Source organism: Plecotus auritus, assembly GCF_963455305.1.
Source record: "Plecotus auritus genome assembly, chromosome: 7".
In the NCBI taxonomy this organism is placed as follows: Eukaryota; Metazoa; Chordata; class Mammalia; order Chiroptera; family Vespertilionidae; genus Plecotus; species Plecotus auritus.
Window position 1 is genome coordinate 14,988,031 of NC_137774.1, and position 24,362 is coordinate 15,012,392.

The 24,362-nt window shown below is 48.5% G+C and overlaps 1 protein-coding gene across 1 annotated transcript; it reads left to right on the top strand.

The window, feature by feature from the left end:
* Nucleotides 1-14,203: 14,203 nt before the first annotated feature.
* KIF18B (kinesin family member 18B) lies at nt 14,204-24,352 on the top strand (the record flags this gene model as incomplete). The annotated part of the gene is given in 15 exon segments (XM_080681543.1): nt 14,204-14,522; nt 15,158-15,315; nt 15,644-15,748; nt 15,922-16,032; nt 16,114-16,311; nt 16,494-16,670; nt 17,327-17,401; nt 17,585-17,685; nt 18,069-18,255; nt 18,605-18,732; nt 21,781-21,986; nt 22,209-22,234; nt 22,236-22,771; nt 23,736-23,825; nt 24,262-24,352. Coding segments are annotated over 15 exon segments (2,508 nt in total).
* Nucleotides 24,353-24,362: the final 10 nt, after the last annotated feature.

Genomic DNA, 24,362 nt, shown 5'->3' on the forward strand with positions numbered 1-24,362 from the left:
GTGGATTCCCTCACCCTTCTGCTCTGTGGCCTCCAATTTGGAGTGAGAGCTCAGGGATACCCCTGAGGCCCTGGCCGACCCATCAGTTCCTATTTCTACTTGCTCTATTTCATTTCATGTTACTGAACACATCCAACACACCAGGCTCTAGCTTGGCATGGAGGATCCAGAGATGGATGAGAAACCACCCAGAGCTTCAAGACACTCACAAGGATCACACAGATACATCCAGGACCTCCTATGAGAGGGGCAGGGGAGACTTCCCAAACTGTTAAGAGGGGTTATTTCTCAGGGAGTTGGACTAAGTGGCGGCTTATATTTTTTACTTCTATAATGTTTGAAAAGGTTTGACAACAAGCATATATCCATCCAAAACAGGAGCCCCCTCAAACCCCACCCCCATGTTGTCACTGAAACGACCCCGTTGGGGATGTGGTGGGTGGTAGAACCCTGGCAGCTGAGGGTTTTCTCTCCTCTTGTCCAAGGGCCTGGGGAATATGGAGCTGGAGGAAACCCATGTATGCTCATCTCTGTATCAACAGCTAAGTTATAACAGTAGCTTTTGTACTGTGGCTATTCCACTTAAGCCTCACAATGATCCCACAAGGTAGTTACTATTGTCACACCCATGTTTTGGATGAGAAAACTGAGATACAGAGGTGAATTAATTTACCCAAGATCACACGGCTTACCCTTTCTGAGAACAGCCCTCTTGACTGGCCATTCCCTAGAGTAGGGGAAGGGTTGAATCTCACTACTTCCCAGCCTGAGCAGTCTTTCCTCCCCTAAATCGCCAGACACACCCCTTCCTACAATGCCTGCTGCATGGACAGCTGGTGCAGGGGTGGGGCGCCTGACTTTTCCCAGATGGTGAAGAGCAAATTCAAGGGTTTCTTCCCGGGCCCCATGCAACAGGCCCCTTTGTTCCTTGAGTGAAGAGCCCCAGTCTGGACTATGACAACTGCCTAGGCCAGGAGAGTTACAAACTTCTCCCTGCCTGCCCAGAGCCAGGGATGGTTCTGCTAGGCCCTAGCCTGCAGAACACCTGCTCATATACAAGCCCGGGTCCCTTGTCTCCTCTTCCAAGAAGCCTTCCTGGACTCCCCCAGCAGTCATCTACCCACCTGTCTTCAAGGCCACACTGAGAGCTTCCTCTAAGTAGGACAATAGCTTGCTCAGTACCTAACATGTGCCTGCCACACTAACCACTCTACCACCATAATAGCAGCTACTACAAACTTCTCTCCCTCTCCATAAACTTCCACCGCCTGTGATGGATGCTGTGATGCACTGCCCAGGTCTCTTCCAGGACTGAGGATCTATTCTCCCAGCTGCTGGCAGTGCCGCCAGCAGATGGCTCTTGGCTACCAGCCCCACCAGGGATTGTCTCTGCTGATGTGAGCTGCCTTGCTCAACGTCCTACTTCTTTCTCAGACAGCTTGTTTCCAATGACTGATCAACATGCGGGTTTAAACTCAGGACAATGTGGAAGAATCTTCCCAGCTTCAGAGCTCCCAGCTCCCTGCTATGCCTAATCCTGCTTCCTTTCCTTCTCCTCCACAGGTGTTAATTCTAAGAGTATTCTCCAATAAACATCCTGCACACTGATCTCTATCTCGGAGTCTGCTCCTAAGAGTACCCAACCTGCAACATCTACCCCCAGTCTCACTCATTTATTGATTCCTTCGGCCAATTTTATCGAGTACCTATTATGTTTCAGCCCAGCAACAAAGGCAGCAGATGGAGTGTGAAGTTAACTGTCCAATAGGTGATCATATCTCCTACCTCTCAGAGAAGTCAGAAGCACCAAGGAGACTCCATCAGCTTCCACCATAAAATCCACAAACTTCCCTGCATCTATGCCCCGCCTCTCCTCCTTCTTTTTGCCTCCATGGAGGAGCTGTGCCCTTCCCGGGTCCAGCCTGCCAATGTGTTCTACGTCCACGCTCTCTCACCAGTATGACCAATCTATCCTTGTTTGCTCAGGACTGTCCAGGTTTTTAAACTGAAAGTCCCACATTCTGGTAAACCCAGCTGGGCAAAGTGAGATTGTTGACCACTCTATCTGTCATCTTCTTGGGGGACTTCATTTAATTGTTAATCACACCTCTCTATTCATCGTCAACTGCTTGCTCCGTGTCAGCTCCTTCCCATCAGTATTTAAATCTCTCCTATTCTTAAAAATCCTCCCTTGAGCCCTAAGACGGTTTTGCTCAGTGGATAGAGCATTGGACTGCAGACTGAAGGGTCCCGGGTTCGATTCCAGTCAAGGGCATATACCTCAGTTGCAAGCTCGATCCCTGGCCCTGGTTGAGGTGCAACCAATCGATGTGCCTCTCTCACATCGATGTTTCTCTCTGTCTCTCCCCCTCTCTTCCACTCTCCCTAAAAAAATCAATGGAAAAATATCCTCAGGTGAGAATTAACAAAAAAAATCCCCCCTTAACCTCACATGCCCTTCCAGCTACCACCTCCTTTCTCTGCTCCCTTTGACAGCCAGATGTCTTAAAAGAGTTGTTACTATTTTCTCACTTCCTGCTGTGATCTGGCTACGGCCACTCCTCTGAAAATGCTTCTGCCAAGGACACCTGTGACCTCCTTGTTGACCAACTGAGTAAACACTTTTTCGTCTTCATAGAGCTTGGCTTCTGTGCTAGGCCAGATCTTAAAGGCTGGCTCACGTTTAAGGATGGCAAGAATGATGTCTTGGATTTGGTTCAAGGACCTTTTAAAATTCGTCTATATCTGAACCAGCTAATGCCATACCTAGGTGCAAAGTGTGTGCAGTGATAAGGGTGTGGGTAAAAGGATGTGCCTCCTCTCTGTCTCCTTTGAGCACGTAGGGTTAGTGGTCTTGCCTGTTACAAATAGTGATTATATCCACACAGCTCACAAGAGCATAGAGCCTGTTGCTTTTCACACCCCCACTCATATCAGCCCAGAAACTCTTTGGCCACCATAAAAGGCAAAAATTCTGCACCTGGTCCTCACGTCTGGGTTTTAGGTCTTGAAATTCTTTTGGGGCCAGTGCCAGATCAGTCTCCTCTGATCAGCACCTGTGGTGTAGAGCCCAAGGGTTTTCCATTTGTGTCTACTAAAGCAGGCTTGGCCAGGCCCTACCAAGGCCTCTCAGCATCATGGGCTCGGTTGACTCACCGGAAAAATTCTTTTCCTTTGACTTCTGAGAGCCAAGGAACAGCTCCCTTTGCCAAACAAGCTCCACTCCTCCTTCAGACCTCAACTTGCATGTCACGTCCTTCTGAGAGCAGAATCAGTCTCGGCTCCTTGCCTCACCCTGACTCACCTCACCTTTCCCAGCTAATTGTTCAAACCAGAACTGGACCAGGAGGCTCCGAAAGACCCCAACCACAATCCCACAAGCCCTCCACCACAGTCCCAAACCTCTGGAAGCCATTCTTTAACAGTTCCGTTTCTCTTGGGTAGTAGAGATGGCAAGAACACCTTAGTCTTCTTGTAGCTTTACAATAACCTTTGCATAGTTTTCTCATTTTATTCTCACCAAACCTACAGTGCTATCCCATTATACAGAGAGGGCAATTGAGGTCTAGGTAGGTTAATGAAGAGTTTGGGCCAAATCAACCAAGTATACTAGTAAATAGTGATTCTAGTATCTTTTTAAATTTTTTTATTGATTTTAGAGAAAGAGAGGAAGCGGGGCGGGGGGGGAGGGACTGGGGATGGAACTCACAATCTTGGCGTATCTGGAAGATCTGAGCTATGCTGGAACTCATAATCTTGACATATCTAGACGATCTGAGTTTTGTGGCTAGGGCTGCTGTGACTCTACTATTTTATTTATTTATTTATTTATTTATTTATTTATTTATTTATTTATTTATTTATTTATTTATTTTTGTTAATCCTCATCCAGGGATATTTTTCCATTAATTTTTAGAGAGAGTGGGAGGGGGAGAGACAAAGAGAGAAACATGGATGTAAGAGACACACATTGATTGGTTGTCTCCCACGTGCGTCAGGGCCAGGGATCAAGCCTGCAACTGAGGCACACGCCCTTGATGGGAATCCAACCCCGGACCCTTCAGTGCACAGGCTGATGCTCTATCCACTGAGCCAAACCGGCTGGGCTGTGACTCTATTATCTTGATGGCAGGTCCACTGAGGGAATTTTGCTTCTTGTTTTCTTGCATGCCTCAGATCAATTTAATGAAAGTGGTGAGCAACTGGCCGCTGGCAGCCATCACCCATTTCACCCTAATCAGTCATAGAAAGCTATCTCTTTACATAGGCAGGGGGGTTGGAGGACTGTCTCATCCATGGTTTTCTAGGTCAGTAGGAACGGCACGATATTTGCCCCATTTTATAGGTTAGTAAACTGACTCTCAACCACTAGTGATTGGAATCAGGCAAAACTCTCTTTGACCCCCACAACCTCGGGTGATGGGTATCAGCATGAGGTTAGCCCACCAGAATCCAAGCAGCAAGTGGCTGTGGAGGATGGAGACGGGGCTATAGGGGCTTAATCACAAGGAACAACAACAGCCTGTAATTATTGGAATCGAGTCAGTGGTGGGCAAACTCATTAGTCAACAGAGCGGCAAACCGCGGCGGCTCGCGAGCCGCAGTTTGCCGACCACTGCCTAAGGCGTCAACCCTCATTCAACAATCAGTCCGTGACACTCCTAACACTGTCAGAGCCAAGCGGGTGAAATCGTCATTCTCTGCCTCCGCCAGCTTTTCCTCATCAAGGCTGCTCTCGAAATTCATTCTTGGGATCGTCGAGGGGCGGGAAGAAACCCTGGACAGTGGCTTGGATAAGCGGATGCCCACAGAAAAAGCAGGTTTGAAAACGGGTTTGATGTCTCGTTGCTGCAATTGGTGATGAATCCAGTCCCCAGGGACGACAGAGACTGGCCGTGTGCCCCACTACCCCCAGCCCGGGATCTCATTTCCGTGCTGATTGCTGCTGGTCGGTGTAATCCGTCCAGCCTCGGAGACTGCCTCAACCATCCAGCCGGCAGTTACGGGAAGTGCGCAAGCGCACTGTTGGCAGCGCCGGTACTTTGTTACTTAGGAAACAGCCAATCAGCGACCCGGGCGTTGACCAATGGGAAGCGCGGATGAACCGACCCGGCTGATTTGAAAGCGCGGCGCGGGCGGTGGTTTTCTTGGGGGAAGGGGTGAGTGTGGGGCGCGTTGTCCCGTGGCCCCGGCCTCCGGTTTGCGGCCGAGGGACCCGGTAGCGAGCGGCAACACCAGCGGCAGGGAACCGACGAAGGGTAAGCGCTCCCGCGGCCTCCTGCGCTCAGGTCTGGGACGCTCAGCCCCAGATGCCGAAGGCGGCAGGCAGCCCCAGCCCGCCCTCTTTAGAGCGAGATACCAAGGTGCAGCGTGGAGACTAAGAAGGGTCTGTATAGTCTCCAGGCAACAGGGCAGGGTCGGTGCAGGGAGCATGGCGCTTCCTTACACATCTGCGCAGGAGATCGCGACTCCTCTGCTCATTTGTACGGGACCTAGATGTGTCCGCACATCTGCACTGGGCCCGGCCCTCTGTACATCCGCTCTGTGAAAGGTCCTCCTGTTCGTGTGTGAGAAAGAATTGGGTCTTCCTGGACACTAGATCTGGAGACCTGGGACCCCCTGCGCATCTGTGTGGAGTAGCTAACACCCTCTGCACACATCTTTGCGGGAGAACTGATTGCAGAGCTTTGCCAGTGGCCGTAAATTAGTTAATGAGTTACTTAGTTATAGAGGTGACGTTTGAATGAAGGAATGAATGAAAGAACATCTGTATGCTAGAAGACCATGCTTTCTGCTACTGCTCCTAGGATGCCTTCCCTGAGCGTTGACTCTTCAAGGTAGTAAAGTAACTTGGAAAAGATAAAGCCTCGTCTCTGCCACGGGACACAGGGGCTTTTACTGAAGACAGTACTTTTGGCATCATGGGAAAATGTTGTTTGTCATGTTAATCCTGAAAATAATGGCTAACATTTTTTAGCACTTACCATGTTTGAATGAACTTAGTTAATTCTCACGAAAACTCTATTGGATATATGCTAATATTACTTACATTTTACAGATTGGGAAACTGTAAAATGTAAATAATATTACATTTTATTGAGAAGTTGAGCCTAGCTCAGAGGAGAAAGTCTACAACGTTTTTCTGAATGAGCTTCTCCTCCATGTTACACTGTTTTCTCCAGTCTTGTCCCAATTCTATTTTCTCTGCCTCACCACATCCCATGTTTCAACTACCAATGTGTCCAGTCCTTCTCTACCTATTTCATTATGGAATTAAGGTATCTCAATTTGTTGGTCTTTATATTATCCAACCCAGCTCCATTTATACTTTTTTTTCAAAAGGAGTATACAAGTGGTGTATTTAGAAGTATTCAGAAAAATTGCCTCTATTTGGCCACAAAACAAGTCTAAACAATTATCAGAGTTCAAATCATATTCTCTTTCCACAAGCAATTAGTTAAAAAGAGAAATTAAAACAAACCCACATTTTAGATCTTTTTTAAAAACCCACTTAACTCAGTTAAATGGGATATCATAATTGTAATTAAAAGATAATTAGTATGGAACAGTGAAAATACTATTTACAAAACATGTGGGATACAGTTAAAGCAATGTTTCTAAGGTAGTTTATAGTCTTAAGTGTTTACATTTCAACTTTTCTTAAAAGCTGAAAGTTAGTGAGGCAAATACACAACTTTAATAAGATAGAACAATATAATAAATGTGTAGGAAATAAAAAGGAGTTAAGAGCAGAAATTAATGAAGTAGTATTTTATTACATAATAGAGAGGTTTAACTTAGCCAAAATCTGCATCTTTAAAAAGACTAATAAAAAAAGCCAAACCTCTAGCAATAAAGAAACATAGAAAAATGTTCTTAAGCATGAAAATAAAAACATAACTTCAGTTACTGAGAAATTAAAAGAGAGAGAACAAGTTTAATGGAATACCCTTTTTATTTTTTTATTTTTTTTTTATAAAGGTTTTTGTTTTTTGTTTTTTTAAATATATTTTATTGATTTTTTACAGAGAGGAAGGGAGAGGGATAGAGAGTCAGAAACATCGATGAGAGAGAAACATCGATCAGCTGCCTCCTGCACACCTCCCACTGGGGATGTGCCCGCAACCAAGGTACATGCCCTTGACCGGAATCGAACCCGGGACCCTTCAGTCCGCAGGCCGACGCTCTATCCACTGAGCCAAACCGGTTTCGGCTGGAATACCCTTTTTAACAATGCTTTTGGATGGTTTTCTAGGAAAAAAAACAACCTACCAAAACTGATTTAAGAAGCTCTGAAAATGTTGAACAAACTTAGGGCCATTGAGGAAATTAAATTAGTTTAAAATGTACTAACACACCCATCAAAGACAACAGCCGGCCCACGTGGCTCAGTGGTTGAGTGTCGACCTATGAACCAGAAGATCACAGTTCGATTCCCTGTCAGGGTACATACCCGGGTTGTGGGCTCAATCCCCAGTATGGGGTGTGCAAGAGGCAGCTGACCAATGACTCTCTCTAATAATTGATGTTTCTATCTCTTTCTCCCTCTCTCTTCCTCTCGGAAATCAACAACAACAAACCCTACCACCCTGGCCTGTTTTGCTCAGTGGTTAGAGCATTGGCCTGTGCACTGGAGGGTCTTGGGTTTGATTCTGGTCAAGGGCATATATCTGGGTTTTAGGTCCAATTCCCTGCCCCAGTCGGGGTGCGTGTGGGAGGCAACCAAATGATGTGTCTCTCTCACATCTATGTTTCTCTCTCTTCTTTCTCTCTCCCCTTCTCCCCCTCCCACGCTCTCTAAAAATCATGAAAAAAAAAATCCTTGGGTTAGAATTAACAGAAAACAAACAAACAAAAAAGCAACCTACTGCCGAAACCGGTTTGGCTCAGTGGATAGAGCGTCGGCCTGCGGACTGAAGGGTCCCGGGTTCGATTCCGGTCAAGGGCATGTGCCTTGGTTGCGGGCATATCCCCAGTGGGGGGTGTGCAGGAGGCAGCTGATCGATGTTTCTCTCTCATCGATGTTTCTGACTCTCTATCCCTCTCCCTTCCTCTCTGTAAAAAATCAATAAAATATATATTTAAAAAAAAAAAAAAAAAAAAGCAACCTACCAAACTCAACTAGAAGTTTACAAGCAATTAGAAGAAATTATTCTAATCTTATACAAACTACCCCACCCCAAAATAAAAACCAAGAAAACATTTCCAGTCTATTTTGTGATACTAAAAATAAGACAAAGAAAATGATAAGCCAATCTCTTTTATAAATGTAGTTGTAAAAAAGTCTTAAATATTAACAATCAGAAGCCAGCAATGTGTATTAAAAAAATACATTCTGACCAAATTGGGTTTATCCCAGGAATATAAGAATGGTTTAACACTAGAAAACCTACTAAAAATTTACATAACTATAGATTAAAGGAGAAAATATATTCTATTAGGCACAGAAATAGAATTCACTAAAATTCAACACCCATTCATGATTTTTTTTTAATTTGGTAAGCTAGAAATAGAGGTAAATTTTCTTAAACCAACAACAAGTGGAATAGTAGGAGCATTCCTTATAAAATCAGCAAAGAGACAAGATTGTTCACCCTTGTTGCCTCTATTCAATAGTGTACCAGAGATCCTAGCCATAACTATAAGACAAGAGAAATAAATAAAAATAAAATTAGGAACAAGCAAAATTGTCATCAGTTACGCCTTATGATTGCTTATTAAACACACACACACACACACACACACACACACACACACACACACACACACAAAAGAACACGGCTCTTCTCTTCACAACCGGCCATAGAAAGAACCAGTGGTCTTTGGACGTTGCCCTGTAGGTACTAGGGTGAGGGGAGGCAGAAGCCACAAAAGCACAGCTACAGGGCAGAATGGTCTGGTACAGAGTATTGATTGCCTCTGCTGACAGTGTGAACAAGGTCAAGTTCTGACCTTGCTATTTATCATCCATGTGACAAATTCCTTGCTGAGCCTACGTTTTCTTTGTAGAGTTGGGATGTAACTACAGAATGAGAGTGTTGTGAAAGTTAAATGACACCCTTTGTAAGGCATTTAGCATAGGGCCTGATACATAGTAAGCCCTCAATAAATGTTTGCTATGATAGTAATTACTTTTAGACTTTTGGATTCAGATTGTGCCCTTCTCTGGCCTTTATTCACCCATAGGATAGGTATTATACAGCCTTCACTGCATGCTGGGTCTGGTGCCTAGGCATCTGGGGTGCACAGATTGTATCAGAAGAGGGTTCTGCTCTTTTGGAGCTTAAGGACAAGAAACACAAGTGTATGCGAGTTGTGAAGGAGCAATGAAGGGGACTACAGCAATCCCTATAAAAATAGAATATCCAAGGGCTAGGCACCGCCTGCCTTCCCAGCTCTCAATGTCCGCAGGCGGATCCCCTCAAGTCCTCCGAAATTCTTCTCCAGAGGCTTTTTTTGGGGGGGTGGGGAGCTGGCAGAGGAAGCTATCCTGAAAACAACTGAATCTTGGCTTCCCATTCCCAGCTCGGCAGTGAACTAGCCTCTGGGTTTTAATGAGCTGCCCTGGGTTAGAAACAGGACGTGACTGTGGCTGGCTCAGAACCCTGAAGATCTTATTAAAGAATCATCTCCCTCGTACGTTGGGCTGAAATGCTCTTTCCAACTGAGGATCAAAGCAAACTTGACAAACGTTCTCTCATTAATCTCCCCATCCCCCTGGGGCTGGAGCAGATCTGTAGCTGTTCTCTTTGGCTCTCAAAGCGGGGAAGCATGGATGTGATGTGGCTGGTGGAAAGACCTCCCACCAGTCAGATGCAGAGCACAGGACCAGGACCCAGGTGTCCTAGCTGCAGCCATGCCAAGTGTCACCCCCACCCCCAACCCGTGCCCCTAGCGCTGTTTCAGAATGAAGGAAAACATCTCATTAGGCAAACAGTCTGCCTCACTGGCCCTCAGGAAGCGGAGAGGAGAGAACTGTAAAGGTTACACGCACTCCGCTGCCAGTGCCCTTTTTAATTTCCTGCTTAGAATGTTAGGCTGCTCTGTCGCTCCTCCTCAGCTGAAACCCTCCCTGTGGGGAGCTGGGACTGCCATTAAGGCAGCCAATGTAGACTCCCTCTGCCTTCTCTTCCCTGGGTGAAGGGTGATTATGGGGATGGAGATGCGAGGATGGGAGACAGGAATTCTCTCTGAGTGTTGAAAATTAGGTGCAGTCCATATAGCTGGAAGTGTTTGCATAATACATTATGCTAGTTACATAAAAGAGATTATAATTATTATAAAACATAAGAGACTATTACAACAATGTGATCAGGAAAGCATAATATATAATAGCATTCATTATAAGGCTGTATGCAGACTCTGCAGTCAAGACTGCCTGGGTTGGAACAAGGCTTCATTACTAGATTGGGATCTTGGGCAAGTTGCTTAACCCCCCCCCCTCTCAGTCTCAATTTGCTCATTGAAAAATGAGTATAAGAATAGTATCGGTGGGGGGGGGGAGGGAGCGGGGAGCAAAAAAAAAAAAAGTATCTGTTTGTGGGATTGATATGGAGATGAAAGGAGATTCTACTTGTAAGTTGCTTAAACAGCCCCTCATCTAGTGGGTAGGCAGTTGCAGTCCAATTGCTAGAACAAGAAAAAAATTATACACATGTAAAAAAATTATTATTGGCCAGGCCGGTGTGGATCAGTGGTTGAGTGATGACCCATAAACCAAGGAGGTCACAGTTCAATTCCTGGTCAGGGCACATGCCGGGGTTGCAGGCTCAATCCCCAGTAGGGGCTGTGCAGAAGGCAGCCGATCAATGATTCTCATCATTGATGTTTCTATCTCCTCCCTTCATATATGTATATGAAAAAATATATATATATATGTTATTATTAGCTGATATCTTGATTTGTATAGGGAGAAATTAAGAAGTTTGGAGGTGGGACAGGAGTTTCAAATCAGCTCAATTCAGCCTCATTCTCCCCCCCACTCCTCCCACAAAAAACAAAAACAAAAAAACATGAGTTCTTTGCTGTAGTATTAGGTAGAAATTCCAGTTTTCTTTCCTGAATGACCTTGGTCCTGTCAGCGGAACCTGGAAAAACACTCATCTGTTCATATTCCCCAGGAACAGCCCCTTACTCCTGTTAACATATCCCTAGAGTTGGGTTGAACTTTTCCAGGATATCTGTGACTCCTGCATTGCAAAAATTCCATCTCTACCCTTGGTAGGCTGGCTTGAAGGAGAAATGAGAAAAACAAGGAGAGAGGTCCGAGGGGAATACGAGAGGGAATAAGCAAATAAGTGTTTGGAATTATTGCCAGGTCAACATTAGGAAATCTGTTCATGTCACCCTCTACATTAACAAATTAAAGGAGAAACACTGTGATCATCTCAGCTAGTGCCAAAAAAGCATCTGATAAAATTTAACACCCATTCCTAATGGACAGTGAAGGGTGGGGAACTAAATATAGAAGAGCTAAAAATAGAAAATCACTGTCATTATTTGCAAACTATACCATCATTTAATTGAAAAACCTAAGAGAATCAATGACAGTCTATTAGAACTAATAAGGGAGTTCAGTAATGTGGCCAGATACAAGATCTGCATACTGAAATCGGTTGCTTTCCTATATTCTGGCAAAACGAATTAGAAAATGCAATTTTTAAAAGAGCCTATTCACAATATAATAAAGACTATACAATAACTGGTAATAAGCCTGTCAAGAAATACACAAAACTCAAATGAAGAAAACTATAAAATTTTACTGAGGATTATAAAGTTGTGAATAATGAAAAGAGATACTATGTTCCTAGATGGGAAGACTTAATATTATGAAGATGCCAATTTTCTTCATATTAACCTATAAATTCAAAGTACTCCAATTAAAGTCTTAGCAGGATTTTTCATAGAATTCTATAAGCTGATTCTAAAATTATATGGCAGACAAGATGCTTAAGAATAGCCAGAAAAAGAACAATGAGGTGAGATATTATAGAACCACAATAATTACAACAGTGAGTTCCTGGGAAAGGAATAGATGCATCAGCAGAACAGGATAGAGAGTTCACAAACAAATTCATGTTCATAGGAGAACTTAGTTATGTTAAATGTGGCATTTGAAATTGGTAGAGAAAGAATGAACTATTTAGCCCTGGCAGAAAGAAAATTATAAAATCTTATTGAGGGACATAAAAAAATATCTAACCAGCTCAGTTGGTTAGAGAATTGTCCTGATACACCAAGGTTGCGAGTTCAATTTCTGGTCAGGACACATACAAGAATCAAACAATTAATGTATAAATTAGTGGAGTGGTAGGTCGATGTCTCTCTCTCTCTCTCTCTCTCTCTCTCTCTCTCTCTCCCTCTCCCTCCCTCCCTCCCTTTCCCTCTCTCCCCCCCCTCTTTAAAATTAAAAAAAAGTACAGTTTTTAAACATTTTTTTAAAGTGTATTTTATTGATTTTTACAGAGAAGAAGGGAGAGGGATAGAGAGTTAGAAACATCGATGAGAGAGAAACATGGATCAGTTGCCTCCTGCACACTCCCTACTGGGGATGTGCCTGCAACCAAGGTACATGCCCTTGACCGGAATCAAACCCGGGACCTTTCAGTCCGCAGGCCGACGCTCTATCCACTGAGCCAAACTGGTTAGGGCAAAAAGTACAGTTTTTAATAAATGATCTTGAGATGATTGCTTACCATTTGGAAAAAAATCTAGAAACCACATATTATTCACAAAAAAATAAATCCAACTTTATAAAAACCTAAATTTTAAAAATAAAATGTATTAGATAGAAATATAGTTACCTTGGGGAAGGAATGTCTTCTGAAAGATGACAAAATCATAAAAGAAAATTTGACACATTAGATGATTTAAAAATTTACAGCTTCAGCACGGTCAGGGTAGGGTTTTTCAAAGAATGCATGGTTGGTTTGATACCAGGAATACTATCAAGTAATTTACTACTTCAACAAAATAAAGGAGAAGAGACATATTAGGAGATGCTGAAAGAGCACTGGGTAAAATTTTAGACCTTTCTAATAACCACTCTAAGTAAAATAAGAATAGAAAAAATTACTACTATGATAATGACTATATATCCAAAAATAATTTCTAAGTAGTGAAGCACTAAAGCCATTTCCTTTAAAATAAAAAAACAAGACAGAGATGCTCATTGTCATCATTATTATTCAACATTGTTGTGGAAGTTCTAGGGATTGCAGTAGAAAGGAAAATAAAATATTTGGTATAAATATAGAGAAAAAAGGTAAAAAAAAATTATTTTCTTTTCTGATATATAATTGCATACTCTGAAAAACCCAGAAAACCCTAATTTAAAAAAACACACACAATTGAAATTAATAAGAGAGTTTGAGGGTGGTGGTTATAAGGCAGATGTATAAAAATCAATCGTGTTTCTCCATACTAGCAATTGCCACCTGGAAATAGAGATGGGGGAAGCTGTTCCATTCATAAGAGTGATTAAGTCCATAAAGTTCTTGGGAATTACATTAAAAGGGCAATTACAGAGCTATCTGAAGAGAAAGAAAACTATAAAATCTTATTGAGGGACATAAAAAAATATCTGAACAAATAGGCAAGAGCCATGTTTTTGCACGAAAAGGTTTAATATAAAATAAATATGTAAATGTAGTACCATTCCAGTTTTAATTCCAATAAGGTGTTTTTTGTTGTTGTTGTGTGTGGGGGGGGGGGAATGGGATGTGTTCTGGGTTGGGGATGGAATTGATAAAATTTTCTTATAGTCAAATAGAACAGTAAATGTTTGACTATAGCCAAGAAGATCATGAAAAAGAAAGACTAGTGGACGGGGAGGGTGGTCTTGCCTTAGAAGATGAAAAGCATACTGTAAAAGAATGGAATGGAGACAGTGTGGTGTTAGCATAAGAACAGATTAGTGGAACATTACAGAAAGCCCAGCAATAGGCCTCTGAAAAAAACACAGTCATTTGGATATGACAAACATGGTATTTCAAGTGGGAAAGAGATATTTATTAATAATTGGTGCTGGCACCAATATTCTTATTCTCTTGAGGTATAAAACAGAGATCAGCTGTCGGGGTGGGGGTGGAAGGAGGCCTTGAATGCTAGACTGAGGGGGCAAGCCTCCCTTCCTGGTCATCTCCTCTGTAGCCTGGGGTCGGATTGGTCCTCATATCCATTGTGTCTCTGCCCAGGTGTTGACATGGTGATGGCAGTGGAGGACAGCGCCGTGCAGGTTGTGGTTCGGGTTCGACCCCTCACCCCACGGGAGCAAGAGAGCCAGCGGAGGCCTGTGATTCAGGTGGTGGATGAGCGGGTGCTGGTGTTTGACCCTGAAGAGCCCGACGGGGGCTTCCTTGGCCTGAAATGGGGCAGCGTCCATGACGGCCCCAAGAAGAAGGGCAAAGACCTGACATTTGTCTTTGACCGGGTCTTTGGCGAGGCGGCCACCCAACAGGATGTCTTCCAGCACACCACCCACAGCATCCTGGACAGCTTCCTCCAGGGCTACAACTGCTCCGGTGAGAATCTGGGCAGGGAGGGAGAAGAGTCCTGGTTGGTAGCTGCCTTGCCTCCCTGCTTGCCTCTCAGGGTTTTATGTGCCTCTGACAGGGGTCCCCTCCCCCTCAGCTGGACACTTGCTGAGGAGGGCTCTGGCCCTTGCATTCTCTGTGGCTCCCCCATTCACCCTTCTCCTGTGTGTGAGGTACTCTCCTGGGCCCTGGGATACAGTAGCAGATCAGACAGACATGGTTCCTGTCCTCTTGATACTTACAGTTGGGGGGTGGGGGGTGAAGACACTAATCAAAATCACACTCCAAGTGTGTGGTTATAAACTGAGGTAAGTGATGGAAGGGAACGAGCCCTGGGCCTTCAGCAGAGGAGAGGGCATCCCTGAGGAAGGGAGGAGCCACACCCACCATGGAGACCCCTTTGCCCTAGAATTTGCAGACCTATAGGAAAGCCAGGACCTAGATGTGGGGATCCCACGCTGCAGTGCAAACTTGGGGGTGTGTGAGTGATTGGAAGCAGGTGGAAGGCAAAGGAAGGGGCTTGGGGAGGGAAGGGTGAGCTGGGTGGAAATGCACAGGGGGAGCCACTGGAGAAGGTGGGTCTGGCCCTGCCACCACCCTACTCCCCACTCTGTCCCCTGCAGTGTTTGCCTATGGGGCCACTGGGGCCGGGAAGACACACACCATGCTGGGAAGAGAGGGGGACCCCGGCATCATGTACCTGACCACCATGGAACTGTATAGGCGGCTGGAGGCCCGCCAGGAGGAGAAGCGATTCGAGGTGCTCATCAGCTACCAGGAGGTAGGGCTGTCCCCTCCCTGGAACTGGGTGGCCCATCCCTCATTCTCACAACCACCTCAAGAGGGAGTGGAGTGGGGGAGAGGGTGGTAGGAAGTGGGCAGATGGGGGCCCAGGAGAGCCCAGAGGACAGACACAGCTCAGAGAGAGACTACGTGTGAACTAAACCTGCTCTGTCACTTAACGCCATCCCATCCCGCAAAATGTGACTCCCGTCTGGTGTGTGGTCATGTTTCCCCTGCCCAGAAGCTCAGCCCTCCCAGCCCCTAGGGGACAGGTTTCCGGAGGGGCCCTGTCTCTCAGGTCTCTCCCTTGCTTCCTTTCTCCTCAGGTGTACAATGAGCAGATCCACGATCTCCTGGAGCCCAAGGGACCCCTTGCCATCCGTGAAGATCCCGACAAGGGGGTGGTGGTACAAGGACTTTCCTTCCACCAGGTGTGACCTTGGGCTTGGGTGGCACGAGCAGTCCCATTGGTCCTGCAGAGTTCCCTCACCAGGCAGTTTGGGTGTGCCCCGTATCCCATGGCGGTGCTGGTGACTTGGGTTCTGAAGATCAACCCTCCTGCTGGGGGAAACCACAGCTCCCTTCCTGGTCATCTCCTCTGTAGCCAACCTCAGCTGAGCAGCTGCTGGAGATGCTGACCAGGGGGAACCGTAACCGCACACAGCACCCCACTGACGCCAATGCTACTTCCTCCCGCTCCCATGCCATCTTCCAGGTGAGAGGGGTCATGGGTCGGAGCCTGAAGACGGGGCTCCTGGCGCCCAGCTCCCCCTTCATCCCTGCCCTCTGCCCCCAGATCTTCGTGAAGCAGCAGGACCGGGTTCCAGGTCTGACCCAGGCCCTTCAGGTGGCCAAGATGAGCCTGATTGACCTGGCTGGCTCGGAGCGGGCGTCCAGCACCCACGCGAAGGGGGAGCGGCTGCGGGAGGGTGCCAACATCAACCGCTCCCTGCTGGCCCTCATCAATGTCCTCAATGCCCTGGCCGATGCAAAGGTAAGGCTGCCCTGGCCGATGCAAAGGTAAGGCTGCACAGACCCAGGGTTCCCTACAGGACAGCCACTGGATGCCCAAAGCCAAGGGTTCCTCCCTTCAGCCCTGGGCCAGAGGCTGCCAGGTCCCAGCCTGGGTCTGCCTAGTCCAGCCACCTCACCCCGGGCCCACTCGCTGCCCCCCAGGGTCGCAAGTCTCATGTGCCCTACCGGGACAGCAAGCTGACCCGACTGCTCAAGGACTCCATTGGGGGCAACTGCCGCACAGTGATGATTGCTGCCATCAGCCCCTCTAGCCTGACGTATGAGGACACTTACAACACCCTCAAGTATGCCGACCGGGCCAAGGAAATCAAACTTTCGGTGCGTGCAGCCTGACCTGGGGGAGTCCCCAGGCTGGGAGGAGGGAGGGGCAGGACCCACAGGCTTCCTCCGGTGTGTGGAACAAGGATTCCCACAAGGCAGAGGGAAGACATTCCCGAGCCTCTGTCTTCGGGGAAACTGGTAGAAGTGACCCAGTCCCTGTCCTTGGGAAGACCTCGGGTGGGGGAGAGGCAGGATGGTCTCCAAGACTTGAAAAAAGAGTAAAATACGGCATTGGACGACTGCGGCAGAATCGTCTCAAGAGGGAGGCAACAGGAGGGCGTGGCTGAGTGTTGGCCAGTGATCCTTTTCAGACTTGCTTTTAGCAGCAAAACACCATAAACACCAGCACGTAACACAGATAAGGGCAGAGCTGCTCTGCTTCCCCTGCCGCCCCCAGGGAGCTCTAGCTCTCCCAGGGCTGCCTGGTGAGTGCATTACTCAGGCGGTCAGGGGTCTTGGGTTCAAGGGCAACCTCTGCCCCCTGCTATGGTCTCAGGCAAGCCCCTGACCTTCCCAAGTCTGTTTCCCTAGTTGTGAGTGTGAGTCACAGGAATATGAGTGAGGTGCCTGGCGCAATGCCTGGCCTTTTGCAGTGGTAGCTTAAAGCTACTTCAAATGAACAAACAGATCTCTCCCCTGTATCCCCGTCTCAGCTGAAGAGCAATGTGGTCAGCCTGGACTGTCACATCAGCCAGTACGCCACTATCTGCCAGCAGCTCCAGGCTGAGGTGAGGAGCCCACCTGGGGAGCATGGCTGGGAGGCAGGGCTCCCTGGCGCGGTGGGGTGGGGGGCAGGAGAACGAGAGACAGGAGCATTGGGGTGTGGCCAGGACTCGATGCCAGGGGGAAGGGGCAGCCCTTGCCTCCTTTGCTCACTTGGGACTCTGAGGAACTGGCTGTTTGGGTTCCAGGTGGCCAGTCTGAGGGAGAAGCTTCGAATGTATGAGGCGGGAGCCCAGGCCCCACTACAGGACCTCCCACAGCCCCCCAAATCGGGCACTCCACAACCACCGTGAGTTCTGTGGCCCATACCTGCCTCATCCTTCAGTTCGGCAGGGAAAGACCCCCCTTCTCCAGCTTCTGGAGGGTGAGGGACTCCTTGCTTCTGTGCCCAGTGCCCAGCACACTGACTGGCACCCAGAATGCTCTGTGTCAAATGAGTAAATGATACCCCAGCCTGTATAGGCAGCATCTACTATTCAAAAGAAGGTACAGTTAAGAGGTTGGTGTCATTGTTTCCTAAACCAGAAAATTTCTGGCTCCTTCTGCCCACCTCAGCTACTGCTCACTTGTTACCCAAGCATCCATCCTTATGGGCTCTGTACCACCTGCCCCCTCCCTGCTTTCCCCACCTGCCCCTACTTCCCGCCCCTAAACCTCTCATTTCCCCCTTAGCCTTTCCAGCTCCTCCCCACCATCTCATCTTTCCGGCCAGCCCTGCACCCCAGAGCTCCACCCAGGGTCTGCTGTCCTTCAAGAGGAAAGCCTGGGGACAGAGGCCCAGGTGGAGAAGGTCAGGGAAGGGAACTCTTCAGACCAGGAGCAGCCCTCGGAGGACAAAGACAAAGGCCCGGCCAAGGAGGTAGGACTTCGAGCTGGTGGGATATTCGAGGAAATGCCTTTCCGACTCATGGAGTCCCTTCAGGCCCAGGTTCTCTACCTGGAGGTCACATGTTAGTCATTGGAGGCTTTCAGGTCCTGTCTGAGGAGAGCTATTCTGTCGGATCCTGTGTGTCTGGAAATGAGGAGGGTGTGCTACCTCAGGAGAGCAGGCAGGGAGGATGGAGACTGGGAGGAAGAAAAGCCAGACGAGGACTGGACATCCCAGGAGCTCTCATCCCCTCTCTTGGAAGGGGAAAGATTTTAGAAGCTGCGTACATAGGGAGGGAGGTCATCACGGGCCCGCTACCGATGACTTCCTTCCTCTTCAGGTTCCAATCCAGGTGTCAAAACAGAGCCTCCGACAGTCACTGCTGGAGTCCCCTGGCCTGACCCTGGAGGCCAAGCAAGTCGTGGGCCACCTCTCACCACAGAACCTGGAAAGGGACTGTTCTAAGCAGTAGGTATCCTCTTACTCTTCTCTGGAGTCCAAGGAGGGAGAAGATGGGTCCCAGCCTCCTGGGGTGGGAGTTGATGCTAAGTCACAAAAGCTCTGGTTCTGCTCTAGTTAAGAGTCAAAGTTTTTCAGCAATGTCCATTATCTGCATTTTTTTAAAATTTAATAAATTTTTATTGATTTCAGAGAGGAAGGGGGAGAAAGAGAGAGAAACATCAATGATGAGAGAGAATCATTGATTGGCTGCCTCCTGCACACCCCACACTGGGGATCGAGCCTGCAACCCAGGCATGTGCCTTGACCGGGAATCAAACTGTGACCTCCTGGTTCCTAGGTTGATGCTCAACCACTGAGCCAAGCTGGCCGGCCATTATCTGCTTTTAACAACTTGATATTATCACCTATTCTATTTATTTATCCTCTCTCTGTTTACACCTCCCCATAGCTGGCAGACCAACAAAAGGGAAGCAAAACACCAAATTCCATCGGGATAGCTGGCAAGCACCGAGTTAGGGCAGGGCCCCCGGGTTAGTGCTTTGCTTTTCAGTCTGAGGGCCAAGCTGCCCGTCCTCAGCAAGGAGGGAGCTGTCAAGAGAAGTCAGGTGGCAGGCTGAGGAGGGGCAGCCTTCCCGAGTCAGGTGTTTACCATGTCTCTTCATCCACAGACTGCTGTAGCTGTTTCTTCTCAGAAGTAAATACAAACCACCACCCAAAGCCAGAGAGATAGATTTCAGACCATTATTTCTGTGCTTAATAGAGAGGTGCTGCTAATATTTTTTCCCTTGGCCCCCAGAACATAAATCCCCTGCCACTTAGCTCTGCTGCTGCCAACCCCACTCTGCCCTCCCCAGCATGCTTCATGCTAGGCAATGTATTTAAAGCTCTCAGACAGAAGGGCCTGTTTAATTTTATTTCTTGTTGGGGAGTGTCTGTTTCCAACTCAGCAAAAATGCTGCAGCCTGAATAATCAGCAGCTTATTATCTGTCTCCTGCTGCTGACTCCCTGGGGCCCAGCAGTGGCAGGGACGCACTGGCGCGATGTCCCCTAGAGCCCAGGGAACAACTGCAGGCTCCTACTTATAACTCAGGGTCTCTGCCTGGTGACCGCCATTGCGAGGAGCCAGGACACCGGGGTTCTCACTTCTGCCATGCTTCTGGTCTTGTGGCTTCTGACAAGTTGCTTCAGTCGTGGCTGTGATTTGGGGATCATAGCCCTAGTGATTCTCCCCTACTTCTTTGAGCTGAAGTGCTAATAAAATGTGACAGAAGACCCCAAGTGTTAGGGGTTGCAGAACATTCTTGATCGCCTCCATACTTGGAAAAACCGTAACAATCAGATCGTCGAAAATAATTTCTCTTTGTCTTTAGACTTTAGGATCTGAGACCACCAGGGTACGGAGTCAATCTTAGATTTTTCCAGTTCAGTGGTTTTCAGAATTTTTATTGCTGCAGAGTCCTTCAAATGAAATCTTACGCTGAAGTCTAATATGGAGAACGGATAAGGCAGAGTTGCTCCATTTAAAATGTCCTCAGATGGGTTTCTTCCAATCTAATTGGAAAACCCCTGACATAGACCAAGTGTCCATTTGTCAGATGGGGTACTGAGGCGCTTGCCCGGGGCCACACAACTACAGTGAGAGGGATGGGGCCAGACCTGCTCATCTGACATCTAGCCAGTACATTTCTCCCAAACACCCACTTTCCTTAGTAGTCTAATCTTTATACTAGTATGTGCGGCTCAGGCGGATATGGAATGAGTTTCCGCCGTGTCCTTTTTAATTTATATCCTGCCTTCTTTCAAAAAGGCCTGGAGGCTGCTTTAGAAAATGAGCCTGGCTTCCCTGAGCACACACTGAGGGCAGAGGAGGAGGCTCAGAGGTGTCCGGGCAGGTAGTAGCTTATGCTACCTGAGGATAAATTATTGGCCATGAATAATCCCCACCGAGATAATTGTGTTTTCTCTTTTATCGTAGGTGTGCCTGACAGAAAGGAAATTTGCTTTATTAGAATCTAAATTTACAACATCAATAATAGCATTACGCTCATAATTTCCCTTAAGTAGCCCCTCAGTGCATGTGAAGTATGCATTGATTCACGCATACTCTTCCAGCATCTCAGCCATGCAATAGAAAGCACAGACTGAAGGCATTTTTAGGGGTCCTCTCAGAACCCAGATCACACAGCCTATCTTATTTAATCTCCTCGTACCCTAACAAGATGGCATTATTTCTACTTTACAGGAAACAATAGTTCGTTAACTTTATAGTGCTCACTCTTGAGTACATATGCCAGGTGTGTGTTTTTGTTGTTGTTATTTTTGTTGATTTCAGAGAGGAAGAGAGAGGGATAGAGAGAGAAAAACATCAATGACACGAGAGAATCATTGATTGGCTGCCTCCTGCTTGTTCCACACTGGAAATCGAGCCCACAACCCGGGCATGTGCCCTGACCGGGAATCAAACTGTGATTTCCTGGTTCCTAGGTCGATGCTCAACCACTGAGCCACACCGGTTGGGCACCAAGTATTCTTTAAACACTCTCTGTATAAAATAATTCATTTCATCTTCCCAAGAATCTAATGAGTTGGGTTATCCCCATTTAAAAGAAGTGGAGATTGAGGGTAAGCAGTGATCCCAGCTCAGCAGGTGGGAAGTGTGGAACAGGGATTTGAGCTGCCAGGTTGGCAGTCTGACTTGAGCCTGGCTCTTCACCGCTACCTTTCATTGCCCTTCCGGTAAATGAACTTATTCAACATCACTGCACCTCCTAAGTCCAAGGCCACTTCGCACCCTTTCCCTATTCCCCAGGTCACTGTCTTTGTCGGGAGGCAGGTTTAGGTGGGTAAAGCCTCTCACCATTACCTGTGACCATTCTGCCAACCCTGGTCTTCAGCAAGGATGTGGCATAGCAGGAGCCATGGCTGGGAGGGTGGGGCAGGCAGCCTACCTGTGCTCCTCCCCACACCTGGAGCAATGGGGCCAGGTGCATGGCGGAGAGGATCCTGGCCAGCCTGGTCCGAGTAGGATGGGCATCCCCTTCTCTCTGTTCCAGGTTGGTGCTGAAGGTGCTGTGCCTGGCCCAGCGGCAGTACTCCCTGCTCCAAGCAGCCAACCTCCTGACCCCTGACATGATCGCAGAGTTTGAGACCCTGCAGCAGCTGGTGCGAGAGGAAAAACCTGGGCCTGGAACAGAGGCCTCCAGGACTCCTGGCCCAGCCAGGGAGGCACCTCTGGCTCAGGAGCTGTGTGCAGAGTCAAGTGAGTCTCGCCACTCCTCTGCCTCTGCCTATTGGTGCTGTCTCCAAAGCCAGCTGGTGCCGAGGGGTAGCTGGGGCTTCAGGTGCTGGGAAAGGACCTTTGGGATCATAGGGTGTGCAGAGAGGCCCCAGGAGTCCTGACAGAACTGAGGAGTTAGGGACTCCTGCATATCTCCCATGTCTCTCTCCCCAAATTCTAGAAACTTTACTTTCTTCTGCTTAGTCCCTGATTTCCTCTCAACACCCTCCTTCTCTATACTCAGAGCTTCCAAGATACTCTGGCCCTGTGACCCGGACCATGGCAAGGCAACTGAGTGGCCTCGTGCACAGTCTGGGGGCGCCACCTGGGCCTGACTGCACCTCTGCCCAGGCATCTCTGCAGTCCGTGGAGAAGAAGAGAAGAAGGAAACTGAGCCCCTCAGAGCAGGACAGTCACCAAGCCCCAAGGCTGGGGACCAAGCGCCAGCACCAGTCCTTCCTGCCCTGCCTGCGAAGGGGGTCCCTGCCTGAGACTCAGCCTTCACTCGGACCCACCACCCCCAAAAAGGGAAGGGTCTCCTCCCCCTGCCACTCCCCTCGCTTCTGCCCAGCCACAGTCATCAAAAGCCGGGTGCCTCTGGGCCCTTCTGCCCTGCAGAACTGCTCCACCCCAGTGGCCCTGCCTGCTCGGAACCTCAACATCACCTTTGATCTCTCCGAGGAGCCCCCCTCAAAGCTGGGTTTCCATGAATGTGCTGGCTGGGAAAATGTGCCCCAGAACAGGCTGGATCAGACCTTCATCCCCAGGTGAGTGTCCCCTCCTGCATTCCTCCCAGCCCTCCCAGCAGGGAGCCAGGGGTCGGCGAGGGACAGTGGTGCTGCCTGGAGGAGTGAAACACAGCCCAGCTCTTGGAGCCTAGACGTTTGCTGTCTCTTTCCCTTTGGTCTGATCAGGTCACTCCCCAGGCCCAGCAGGGCAGAGCACACAGCTTCGGGGAGCCATTGCTACTCTCAGAAGCCCTTCCTTGTCTGTTTATTTCAAGGCTGCCAGCTCTGCTGGTTTGTGGCACGCCATGAGTAGCTACAAATGGGACCCCCACCTGGGGAGGGTGAGCAGGGAGCAGGAATTCACGAGGGCAGTCCAGCCCTCTCTGTTCCTCCACATCGCTTGGGTCCTTTGCCCCGATTGGAGTTCTGTGTGCCCCTGAGAAATACTTCTATCTGCCGCTGCCGCCCCCAGATTTTACCGTCTAGCCTAGCATGTGGAACCCAGGAGGGGGATCCCCAGAAAACATTATTCAGCGTTTTTTAGAGAAGATGAAGCTCTTACCCACACCTTCTACCCCATGTCAGAGTAGGGGGACAGTAACCAGCTCAGGACAATCCAAGGGCAAGAACAAGTGGCAGACACCTGGATGTCTGAGGCCAAGGGCGGCAGGCTGCCCACCGCACCCCCACCTCTCCCACTGCCCGAACCACCTCTCAGTAACAAGCTCCAGGCGGGCAGGTGGAAGGGTGAAATCGTTTGAACTCCAGTTCCCTGGACACACCAGAAACTGACACCTGGATGTTCTCCCAGAACAGGCCTGTCACTCAGCTGTCAGCCCAGGCCGAGAGGTGGGGAGAAGAATCCACCGCTTAGTAGGAAGAAGCCTCAGAGGTCGTCCTGTCCAACCTCCCCACCCCCCAAGCTGGGGCCAGAGGAAGGAGGTGCTTCAGCCTTTCCTGTTTCCCTCCTGACCTGCCTCCCTTCATCTTTCCCCTCCCTCAGTGGACCTGTGCCCCTGTTCACCACGAAGGGCCCCAAGCCAGCATCTTCCTTCCCTGAGACCTCAGCCCGCAAGAAGAGGCGCATTGTGAGGTGAGGTTGGGGAGGTGTTGGGGGAGAGAAGCTTTCACCAGGGCGGTGGATGCCTGGGCCAACTGCAGGCCCCCATGTGCCTGGACACCTTGGAGCCAGTAGCAGGAGTCCCGTGAGCAGGGCCAGCGGCTGGATCTGACTGAGGTTCCCTTGGCCCTTGCTGTGACAGGGTTATACTAGAGATGAAGGGTAGCTACCTTCTTTGGGTAAAGGCCTCAGGCCCCCCCTTCATGAGAGAGGCGTTTAGTGTTCACTGGTTAATCCAGGGAATGGACTACTCAGCCCCTCACCTCTACTTCCCTCCCAAACCCCGCAAAGCTCCCCGCCCCCACCCCTCTCACACCCTCAGATCTGGCCTGGGAAGTACTTGTTGGTGCTCAAGGCTTGGTGTCCAGCTGTGACCTTCCTACCTTCCCTCCTTCCTTCCTGCCCTCAGTTCCTCCATCTCCCGCCGCAGCCGCATTGCCCGCCTCCCCAGCAGCACCTTGAAGAGGCTAGCGGAGTCCCTCACTGCCCCAGGTGACTAGCATTGGGAAC